We start from the raw sequence: 11,881 nt of genomic DNA on the forward strand, positions 1-11,881 counted from the left end.
TGGCTTCTCTCATGATAGCAAGTATTACGGTGGGTGAACAAATTACTACCGAGCAATTGATAGAAGAGCGCATAATTATGAGAATATCTAGGCAATAATTATGAAATATAGGCATCACGTCCGTGTTAAGTAGACCGAAACGATTCTGCATCTACTACTATTAATCCACACGCCGACCGCTATCTAGCATGCATCTAGAGTATTAAGTTCATAAGAACAGAGTAATGCTTTAGGCAAGATGACATGATGTAGAGGGATAAACTCAAGCAATATGATATAAACCCCATCTTTTTATCCTCGATGTCAACAATACAGTACGTGCCTTGTTGCCCCTACTGTCACTGGGAAAGGACAGCACAAGATTGAACCCAAAACTAAGCACTTCTCCCATTGCAAGAAAGATCAATCTAGTTGGCCAAACTAAATCGATAATTTGAAGAGACTTGCAAAGATATCAAATCATGCATATAAGAATTCAGAGAAGAACCAAATATTGTTCATAGATAAACTTGATCATAAATCCACAATTCATCAGATCTCGGCAAACACACAGCAAAAAGTATTACATCGAATAGATCTCCAAGAACATCGAGGAGAACTTTGTATTGAGAACCAAAGAGAGAGATGAAGCCATCTAGCTAATAACTATGGACCCGAAGGTCTGTGGTAAACTACTCACACATCATCGGAGAGGCTATGGTGTTGATGTAGAAGCCCTCCGTGATCGAATCCCCCTCCGGAAGATAGCCGGAAAAGGCCCTAGATGGGATCTCACGGGTACAGAAGGTTGTGGCGGTGGAAAAGTGGTTTCGTGGCTCCCCCTGATGTTTTTAGGGTATAAGAGTATATATAGGCGAAAGAAGTACGTCGGTGGAGCTCCGTGGGGCCCATGAGGGTGGGGGCGCGCCTACCCCCTGGGGCGCCCTCCTGCCGCGTGGAAGCTTCGCGGAGTTCCAGACTTCCACTCCAAGTATACTGGTTTGCGTATGTTCCAAGAGAGATCCTCACAAAGGTTTCATCCCGTTTGGATTCCGTTTAATATTCCTTTTGTGCGAAACACTAAAATAGGCAAAAAAACAAAAACTGGCACTGGGCCTCCGGTTAATAGGTTAGTCCCAAAAATAATATAAAAGTGCATATTAAAGCCCATTAAACATCCACAACAGATAATATAATAGCATGGAACAATCAAAAATTATAGATACGTTGGAGACGTATCATAACCCTACAGACCCTACATTAATTACAGGTGTGAGACGAGGACCCCCCGCCCTCCCGCCGCCGGAGCGGCAGACGGAGGACGAGGGATCTGGCGCAATGGCGGCGTAGAGGTGGATCGGCCGGGAGATGTAAAAAGTCGCCCCTGAATTGCTGACAGTAAAAGAATCAGGGAGGTCAGCTGGATGTGATAGATAACCTAAGCAATTTAGAGCAACTCCAAAGGGCCGACCCATTTTGTCCGCCTGCGTCCGTTTGGGTCGGCGCGGACAAAAGTGGCGGCCCAACGCACCGACCCAAACCCAAATCACGTCCGCTTCGCGTCCGCGCCGATGCATTTGCGGCCCAAATTTGCGCCCCAAATGCGCCCGCGCGGACGCCGAACGAACGCCACACGCGCCTTCTCGTTGTCCGCCGCGTCCCCACCTGACGGCCGCCCAACTATCCGCTGCCCATGCGGTCAGCTTAATTTATGACCACGGGCCCACGCGTCAGCGACGCGGTCGTCCTTTTTTAAGCCGGCAGTGCGGCGGGGCCGTCCTCATCCACTTCCAGTCGTCCCCGTCCCATCTAGCCAACCCTGTCTCCCCCCCCCCCCCCCCCCCCCCCCCCCCCCCCCCCCCCCCCCCCCCCCCGCGCCGGCGACAACCCTAGCCACCACCAACATGGGCTTGTTCTCCGGCATCGGCAGCAGCAGGAAGGGCAAGGCCCCCGGCCGCCATTCCCCTGCCCTCCCCGCGCCGTCGCGCGCTCCCCGGCAGAGGCAACGCATCAATGTGCCGGTGCACCAGGCGGAGTGGCACTGGCAGCACTGCGTGCCTCTGTCGTACCCCGACGCCACGCTGCCGCATGACTGGCATATGGATCCGGAGAAGACCCCGGTGCCGGCCGCGCCGCGGTCGGCGAGGACCCATGCGGAGGAGGTGCGGCGTCGGTGGGCGTTGCTTACGCCGGAGCAGCGCGCCGACCCGGACTACGCATTCAACTCACCGAACTAGGCTTGTTGGTTTGCCTTCGAGCATGAGGAGGCGAGGCGACGCGGCGTCCGCGGCGTCGACCGCAGCCTGCCGCCGCCCCCGCTCGTCGTCCCCGACGAGGACCAGGAGGCCGAGGCCGCCTACCAGGCGGCCATTAAGGAGAGCGAGGAGGAGGAGTGGTGGAGGGAGGCGGAGGAGGCGGCATTCCAAGCTGCCATGGCAGAGGCCATGGCCTTCTCCGCGGTGGGTGACTGTGTCGTGCCGCCAGTGACCCCGTCGTCCCCGCCCAAAGCCGAGCCGAAGGAGCCGGGCCCCCTCGAGCGCCACTCGTGGACCGGAGTAGTGCGCGAGTGGGTCAGCTCTCCGCCGATCTGGCTCGGGGCGACGGAGGAACATGAGTCAGCCTACCTCAACCACTAGCGCAGCGTTCGGCTGGCCGAGGAGTGCCGGGAGGGCGAGCGCCTCCAGCTGCTCGAGCGCGAGGCCGAGGAGGAGGCGCACCAGGCCCAGGCAGCGGCGGCGCAGCCCGCGGCAGCACAGCCCAACATCGCCGCCCTCTGGAACACGGCGTTCCCCTGGGCCAGCCCTGCGCCGACGCTGATCGACCTCACCGACCCCGATGCAGACGCCGACAACGACGAGGATGAGGACGCCTGGGGCAGTGCGCCGTCGTCTAGTTTTTAGTTTTTTTATGTTTAATTAATGTAATGTGGACTATTGCCAGCCTTCGTGGCCGTCTTTTATGTTTAACTAGAAGAACGCCCGTGCGTTGCAACGGGGCCACATTAACTTTAAGAGTTTAATATCAGTTATGTTAATATTACATTTAATATTTTCATACATATCAAGTGACATTGGTTTTGGTATTTGAAGATTGATTACCATCCGTTAGTTGGGTTACCAAAGAAGAAATCAATCACCATATGTAGAAAAAAGAACTACATTGCATATGCTTACACCTCATTTACTCGTGAGAATATATAGAATTGGAGCAAACAAAATCGTATACAGAACACATCATCACTGTTTGATACTCCTGCATGCATTAGTGAAATAAGCACACAAGTTATAAAACCAACTTAGTACAAAGCATAAGATGAAAAATTCTTAGTATAGAATATACGAAAAGGTCCCCACGCTAACACTATGTGCCCTAAAAACAACCAGAAGCGGTCCTGCATCATGATTTATTCGGTACATGTACAATCGTGCATCTGCTCCAGCTCATCAGAAACACAGACAATCATTATGCATATTTTTCGCAAGGTAGCTCAATATGAAACAACCTTGATTGAAACATCATTTCACTATAAATTTGAAGAAAATATGAGATTGGGTCATACACTAAAATACGTGCACATGAACTACCAAAGGCCATGCTAAAATAATATTAGATCTGGTAATTTTGGGATATCCTCACAGGAAGTGATACCAAATAGAAACTTCATCATTTAAATACTCATCGACAATTTTGAGAAATCCTTACATGAAGAAGGAGCAAATAGAAACTTGATCAATCTAAATACTCCTATAATGACCTCAACGCCCTTAAAGTATATATGGACGCATGTGCCACACCGCGTCGATCGCGCCCGCCACTGCCGTCGCGCTCGCCGCAGCCACCGCACCACTGTGACCCGCGTGACGCACACCCTAGCCACACGCCATACTCTCGCTAGCTGCGCTCGCCCCGTCTGCTGCCGCCTATCCCTTCGCTCGCCCCGCAGCCGCGCCCCTGCCTCGCGCCCCCTCCTGTCACGGCCATCTTCTGCCGGCCACCCCCTCAGCCACGCCGGCCGCTTGCCTCGCCTGCTGCATGCTGCTTCCTGCTGCTATGCGATGCTCTACCACTGGTACGCTGTTGCGCCATGTCCTCGACACCGCCGTGGACAAACATGGCGGAGGGATTGTCAATGGAGTACGAGGAGGAGGTGGCGGAGAAGGTGTGGAGAGGCAGGAGGTCTGGGGTGGTGGAGATGTTTATGCAAGAAGGAGCCGGAGCGGAAGAAGAGGTCACAATTGGAAAGAATCGCAAAAAAATCATAACCTGGAGATCTCGTTCCAAAAAAATGCTAATATCGATGGAGGGGTGATTTTCTTCTATAGGTGAAAAACATAGAAAATATTAGTTGTTATCAAGGAAAGGTAAAAATTTAGGAAAGTTAGGATTTTGAACTGATTTCTATGCAAATGGGGTTTTATTGTTTGGTAACGTGATATCAGTATCTGCCCGTTTGTGACGTGTCTGATTAAAAAAGTTTGCAAATGTTAAGAAACTATTTATTGGGAGGAAAGTTTGTGACGTGTCTGTTATTTGTTTCCTAAAACAAATTTGATTTAGATAAGTTAGAAAAGTTAGATTAAAATATATTATTTGTTTTCTGAAAATTTGTTATTTGTTTCCTAAGACAAATTGAGTCAATAAAAGGAATCGATTGATTTGCATAATTTAAAAAAGTTAGGTCCGTGATTTGTTATACGTTAGGAAAGTTCTGGTTGTAATAAAGAATGGAGAGAAAAATAAACCGATGGACCAGGGTGGGAGGGGGTGGTGGGAGGAGAGACGAAAAAAAAGCAATGAAAAAAAACCAGCAAAAATAAACCGTGAAGACTATTCACCAACTGCTCCATTAGGAATAGAGATTAATACTTGTTTTATTTTTAAAATGCTTATAATCATTTCTTTTATTTTTCGTACCGATAGAAATCGGTCGGGCCAGCGTTGGTCGCTCGCGTCGACCCAAACACGATAGCGGACGTTTGTGTCCGTCTGTCAGATCCAAACGGACAAAAGGCGGATAAAAGTGCCGTCCGTTTGGGTCGTCCCGTCGGATAGACATGATAAAATAAGCAGCGAGTACATAAGCCAATCATGATTCACGACATATCTTCCCGCAAAAAAAATGATTCACGACAATATCATCAGTCGTGGGAACGGATCATTAGCCAGCCGCGTAGTCACAGGCACATGCCGCCGGACGAAGAAATCTGCATGTCACAACTTTTCGATCATAATTCTGGAGCCGACGGACGAGTGCGCGCGCAGCCGTCATGGGCTCGGGTCCCCCACGTCTCGGGCGTCTGTCACAGCAGGTGGACCGAGGCTCCACCACTGCGGCACGTGGAGGCTCTCAGCGAGTCATCAGTAGCCAGTCAGCTTTGTCACGGCCCAAAAGAGCGTTTCGTCGTGGAATACTCGCGTTCTCCCATCACACGCTCACCCCACTCTTCAGTCAAATATACGGGCACGCGACGTGCAACGGCACCGTAGTTTCGGTTGCACGGTTGAACACCGTCGGCTTCGATTAACCACGTGCTCATGAGAGAATTACGCGGTCACCACGGCACGGCAAATCTCTCGCTTGAAGCTTCAGATCGCGGCGCGGCGGTAGGATCAGTCTGCCTGAAAACTCCAACTCCAAGCCTGGCTTCAGGTTTGACACGTTCCATTCCGCCCGGACACCGGCCACACCCACACGTCTAATCCCACAAACCGGAGACGCGTCCGTCGTCGTGAACCCGTCAAGCAAGGCCGATCTTGTACACACGCACGCATACGACCTACGTCCACCATCATCGTCACATAGGCAGGCATCGTCAGGTACAAATCTACAACCAACCAGGCACACGAACCTGACCAAGACACAACAGGTTTCTCTCCGTTGCAAAAGCAGCAGCATCATCTGGGTTGCCATCAGCATTCAGCATTCAGCAAGACTCGGCCAATGCTGCTGTTACATACAAATTACAAATGCACCATTGGTAGTAGTAAGGTAAGATGCAACTTGTGTACGCAGCCGGCACGCAGCCATCACCCTGTACAACAACACCTCGCCCATTCACATCACCACATGAGCTGCTTGGCCCCTCTCTTCTTGACGACGGCGTCGAAGCGGCCGTCGACCATGCTGATCTGGTCCATGAGGGACCGCCGGATGTGGCCCGGCGGCGTCTCCGTGATGCCCGCCAGGTACACGTCGGAGGAGAGGTCGAACTTGAGGGAGGCCATGGGCGTGTTGGGCTTCTTCACCAGGTCGTCCTCCAGCATGATCTCCGCCACCCGAGACAGTATGCTGAACGCCACCCCCACAAGAACCCTCGAGTAGGCCTCCACGATGGCGTGCCCCACGTCCTGCACCATCCAAGGTGTTCTTCTCAGAAAAATGCACAAGCAAGCATCGCTTTAACCCACCGGCATGTTGTGCCATGACAAACTTATTATTACCTCGTTATACTGGACCTTCACAACGTCGATGAACGTCGGAGGCAGGTTGGGGAATCTGGACTTCAGAAGCTGGATGAGGGTCTCGACCCTTTCGATGCACGCCGACATCTTCTCCAGCTCCGACGAGCTGTCCTTCATGAACTTCCACGAATGCCGTGCAGGGGACCTCCTGCTTCTCTCCTCTGAGATCCTTTGGTTCCATGCAAACAGTGCACCTTCTAACCGGTTCATGGTCTCCAGCACGCTATGCTCGGTTTTCAGACTCAGAGAAACAAAGATTTCTTCGATGGGAATATAGTCCGTGGTTATGGCATGGTACAGGTCTTCCCCCAAGCTAGATCTGCCAGACTGCAAGTCCAATCAAGTATTCATTATGATCATGCAATCTATTATACAACTCGGTAAAAAATGCGAGTAAATATAATTTGTATACTTGCCTTTGGAAGGGCGTCCATAACAGCCATGGGAATAGGGATCTGAAGCAGGACTTGTTCGTTGATAGACTTGGCAGCTTTGAGGATTTGATGAACAAGTTTAGCCTGAAACACAATCCTTTTCCTCTGGAACTGAGATAGACCTTGTTCAGGGACACAAGGGGATGGAAGCCACCACTTTTTGGTCTGTCTTTCACCATTATTTTTGCCCCGGCCACCTGATCGGCTGCCACTCTCCACGTACCAATACTCCGTGTCCACCATTGAGTCCAGAACTTCCTGCATATTTGGTTGCATATGCCATTGGTAAATCCAAACTGTCGCAAACACGCATAATTTGCGGAATATGCAATATTTGTTATGGACAGATCGATGTTTTTTTAATAGAGATGAAAATTGTGTTAGATCTGCATATCCATATAGTGCTCTCTATCAAAGATAATTTTAAGAGATGAAAACATAGTGGCAACATACAATTAGCATGGAATCAAGCTTCTGTAGAGCAGGAAGGTTCACATGAACATCTGAACGGGCCTTCGGGGTCATAATCTGCATGAAGTAACCAAACAAAAGAGTTTTTACATCTCAGATAAACTTCATGCAAACAGAGAACACTTAATTCAGTTGCTCATTAGCCATTACCTCAAACATGCACCCATCTGCTCCATTTTGCTTTGTGGGTACCAGCTCGACCATGTAGGTCGTAGGAGAAAGCAACCAGTCCATTTCCTTCCGCCACCTGATCTTTTTTTCCTCACACAATGGTTCCAACTTCCACAGCTCTCCAAAAATAGTGGCTGTCATGGCGAACACTCATTTTAGTGATGATGACGGTATAGAAGGAATACTAAATTGGGTAGCTTGTGAAGTTCAGTATACCTGAGAGATTGGTTATGCCATTGGACAAGGCCAGAGCAGCGCAAACTCCTCTGGCACCTCCAGAAACGTCATCACCAAGCAGTAGCTTTGCAAACTTCTCCTTCATGATTTCGATATCAGCAGCACTCAACGTATATGTGATTGGGTTCTTCCCTTTGACAGGGAGTAGATGGATAGCATCGAGCGTATCCAACTCATAAAGTGAATGCTCCTCCTGCTTGCTCAATGGAAGGCATTGGGAAGAGAAGGAAGAGCCATCAACATCTTTGCTGGAGGAGCAACTTGAAGCTTCATCTTCAAGGGAATCAGCGGTGACACAGCCATCCGCCCCTGTTGTTGCACTAACGCCACTATCCTCATCATATGAGGAACTGTTGAAAATGCAGCTCTCGAGGCCATTGTATGTCGTCACCTCTGCATCAGTGGATATTTTTCAATTTATATGCACAACTCAAAAAATATATTACAGAGACATATGCACTGAAAATGCTTAGTCAGATGCCACGGCGCAATAGCACCTGAGCATAGGATATCGCAAAGAACGGATTAAAATAGGATATACAACTGCTATTGGATTCTTTGGACCACTGAACTTATGCAAGCATACATATGCACCTTATTGGGAATATTTTAAGTAAGCTTTGCAGCTCATCGTGGTTTACCAAGAACAAACACAGGAGTAACTATGAATTGACCAATGTACGTCCATTGTTAATTAGATAGGAGGAACGATAATTAAAGTAGGCATTGCAGCGTCTGGGACTCTTTCGTCCACTAAGCTTACAAAAGTGCATACGAGCGCTTCGTTAGAACGATAACGCAAGTTAGCTGTTGATGTTCCAGGTGATTTAAAGAGAACCCCTGGTTAACCAAGGAATGAGTACAGCAGTAAAGCCAACTACGCATTCTACAGTCAGGTGCTGACCATTCATGGACAAACTTAGAACGACGTTATAAGTAGGCTATCCCACATGCTTTTCTGATGAGATTATAACAATCCATCTCAGGGGAACTTTGAAAGTGCATCTGCAAAAGAATCGTGTGCATCTCTGTACGACGGTATAGACTACATAGTTGTGACCCAGACTTAGCTTAATCTAAAGTCCAAACTACCTATTAGCTATAGTATCATCACAGAAACGGCTTACAAAAAAGCTCCACTCAACGCAAAACAACCAAGCGAATCTCCACACCCCATAAAACAGCCATCGTCTATAAAAGTTACAATTTTACAATAGAAATCCTGAGAAAGCAGCAACGTCCTTATTCAAAGATCAAATAAATAAAATACAGAAAGAACATCATGCAAAAACTCATTGTTTGTAGCCCGCATTTCCACACAGAAACTAATTATCGGCACTCCATCCAGTGACCTACGCCGCGCAAACCGTGGCAGAAAGATTCTCACGAGGTGCACACACATTCTGCAGGCATACGCTCGCCCCACATGCTCGTAGACAGGTTATCCTGCCGTTACGCGTAGTGGTACCAGTACCAGCCAAGTCGTAGGCCCTGTTTCTACCTGCCCTGCGTCTCGTCTCAAAAGCAGCAGCGTGCTACCACGTTAGCCCTTTTGCCCCCAAAGTCAATGGACGCCGCACTTGGCGTTGCTGGGAGCGGCCGGGCCCACACCCCGCTCCGCTCTACTGTATAAACAACTCTACGGGAAGCTACAGAAATATACAAACGGACGCGGAACGGACGGCACCAGAAAGGAGCCAAAAAGTAGCCGGAGAAAAGAGATCTTCACGGGTTCGAAGCGAGCCGTTGATGGGTAGCCGGAGGCAAGAGTCGGTGATTAATGGCAACCATACTGTAATCGGACTAGTGCCAGTGTTGTGTTGCCAGGGGACGTGAATGCCCGGATTCTATCGATCAGACAAGGAGATCATAAACTAGTACTACTACGGTGTACTAGCTCCAGTTGCCGTGTCTCTCTCTTTCGTGGCCGGTGATCCCCATTTACTTCCCACGTCGCACAGCAGAGTGTGGCAGCATCGCCAGCCTCTGACGAGGAAGCCTGCGCGCAGGGGTACGCGGTGAACAGTGGGGGCTGGCGCAGGCCGTTCCGAATGACAGTACCACCCGGAGTTATGCTGATCGTCTCTACCAGGCCCGGCGGCTTTGATTTGGAGAGCAGGTGAAAGGGTTGCAGATAAAAGGTCCTAATTTCGGGCCAGATTTGGGACCTCCCGATGCAGCACGGCAGGACGCCCGGGGTTTGCAGAAACGGGCATCCAACAGCTAACAGCTACTAGTACCACTACCAACTCGTGCACTTGAGGATATAAAATGGTAACGAAGATACGAACATAAACTGCCTTAATGAACACCACATGAACAGATCAAAAATCTAGACCAAAAATGTCACTACCAGGAAGGAAGAGGGGGGAGGGGACAGGGGTCTGTCTTGTTATGCTTACTTTCCGGCTCTTGGTCCATGTCGACGCTGAAGTCCTGCGGCCGCCGCCGGCAGCAGGCCAGCGTCTTCATCCTCATCTTCCTTCCTCCACCCCGGCAAGCACGATCAGCGGGAGCCCAACCTGAAACCCAGGAGACATCGCAACGGGCAGCAGCGTCAGGACGAATGAAAACCAATCTCAAAACAACTAGTAAATGCGCTGCCGCAATAAACACGGGGAGCCGTACGCGGCGGCGATCGGAGGCGAGGCGAGGCGACCGGCGAACGGCAAGAGATGGAGACGGGCTCCCGTCTGCCTGCACGGCCGAAGATTTTAATCCCCTCACCCCTCCCTTTAATTTGTTTACCGCGACGCGCCACCTCCCTCGCCCACGGCCACGAACGAAGGAACGAACGAAAAATCGCGCCTTTTCAGATGCTGGGTAATGATTGACGCATCGGCGGCGCAAAGGCAAAAGCGAAAAATAAAGAATTGCTAATGGAGGAGGAGGAGCAAATCTAGCGAGGATGCGCGGCTATGGGATGCATTGACGGCGCGATATTGCGCATTTACTTGTTACTAATAATCGGAGGCGTCGACTGATGATGATAAATCCGTTGTGCGTCTTTGCTGTCCGGACGGGTGATTTATGGGCGCAACGGAAACGGAGGGAGGGCGGTGCTACGGCTGGCTGGTGGTGACGCGTCAGGGGGGAGGGGGGCTCGCCGGTCGAGGCACTGGCGGCCGTGCAGGCGGTGCGGAGGCGTTGGGATTTTGAACTTTGAATTTTGAACTGGGCCGGTGGGTGGGAGGGGGTCGGGAAAGAAGCAGGGCTCACGAGGACATGGGCACCGCAGTAGGCTTTCTGTTGTGAGCTTCGCTATGCTATGCTAGCTTTTAGTGCGGGACGACGACTGTGCTGTGAGGCGGAAAGCGATGACCTGAGCAAAAAAGATGTGGGGGGGAGGTGAAAAGAGACGGGGTGAAAACTGAAAAGGCCCCGAGGTTTGTTGGCTCGCGGCTTTTCCTCCTCCCCGGCGCTGGTGCCGCAGCGGGGCGATGACGACCTGACCACGGCCTCTCCCGAGAACTAGGGAAGGGCGCGGCTCGCCTCACTGCTACCGTGCGGTGGTGACAGCTTTTTTCATGGCGATGGAGATGGGACGAGCAGAGCAGGAATGGGGTTCGACGGGGAGGGTTCCAGCTCGAATCGCGCCAGCATTTCTAGGGACGAAGTTATTGCGAAATGTAGAGGGGAGGGGAGCGGCGGTACCTTTGCGGCGGCGGCGTCTGGAGCCGAGAAGTCAGCGGCCGGAGCGCTCCGGCATGGATCTGCGGCCAAGGAAACGAGGGGCGAGTATGAGGCGATGAAGAGAACCTCAATCAAGAAGGAAACCACGAACAACAAATGGAAATACTAGCTGCCTGACTGGGCATGAGCTTACCAGCGGTCCGAACGGAGGGAGGCGGGGGGCAGGCCTCGAGCGTGAAGAGGCGGAGGAGGCAGGGCAGCGAAGAAGAAGGAGGCAGGGGAGGAGGGAGGCGTGTGTGTCCCTGTGTGTGTGAAGGGGGGCTGCTGGTAGTGGTAGTGGTAGTGGTAGTGGCAGTGGTGGTACTCTGCTCTGTCTGACTATGTTGCGATAGATAATGAATGCGGCAGGAAGGGAGAAAAGAACAGAAAGCGGAGCGAAACCAGGATGCCGAGCATGTGAGCGTGCAGGTGCCGCCGGATCAAATATACTACGT

The 11,881-nt window shown here is 51.0% G+C and overlaps 1 protein-coding gene across 3 annotated transcripts; it reads right to left on the bottom strand.

The window, feature by feature from the left end:
- Nucleotides 1-5,829: 5,829 nt before the first annotated feature.
- Nucleotides 5,830-11,881, bottom strand: LOC125514269 (rop guanine nucleotide exchange factor 14). Of its 3 annotated transcripts, XM_048679574.1 has the most exons (9): nucleotides 11,581-11,881; nucleotides 11,409-11,467; nucleotides 10,157-10,276; nucleotides 7,734-8,147; nucleotides 7,497-7,651; nucleotides 7,329-7,403; nucleotides 6,858-7,133; nucleotides 6,421-6,768; nucleotides 5,830-6,327 (listed from the first exon to the last, which is right to left on the bottom strand). In XM_048679574.1, exons 3-9 carry the CDS (start codon nucleotides 10,230-10,232, stop codon nucleotides 6,040-6,042), a joined length of 1,632 nt encoding a protein of 543 aa, XP_048535531.1. In that variant the 5' UTR covers nucleotides 10,233-10,276; nucleotides 11,409-11,467; nucleotides 11,581-11,881; the 3' UTR covers nucleotides 5,830-6,039. The 3 variants fall into 3 exon arrangements, with proteins under 3 accessions (XP_048535531.1, XP_048535533.1, XP_048535532.1); XM_048679576.1 differs by lacking the exons at nucleotides 11,409-11,467; nucleotides 11,581-11,881 and adding an exon at nucleotides 10,709-10,932; XM_048679575.1 differs by lacking the exons at nucleotides 11,409-11,467; nucleotides 11,581-11,881 and adding an exon at nucleotides 10,383-10,508.

Source organism: Triticum urartu, chromosome 6 (genome assembly GCF_003073215.2).
Source record: "Triticum urartu cultivar G1812 chromosome 6, Tu2.1, whole genome shotgun sequence".
Lineage (NCBI taxonomy): Eukaryota > Viridiplantae > Streptophyta > Magnoliopsida > Poales > Poaceae > Triticum > Triticum urartu.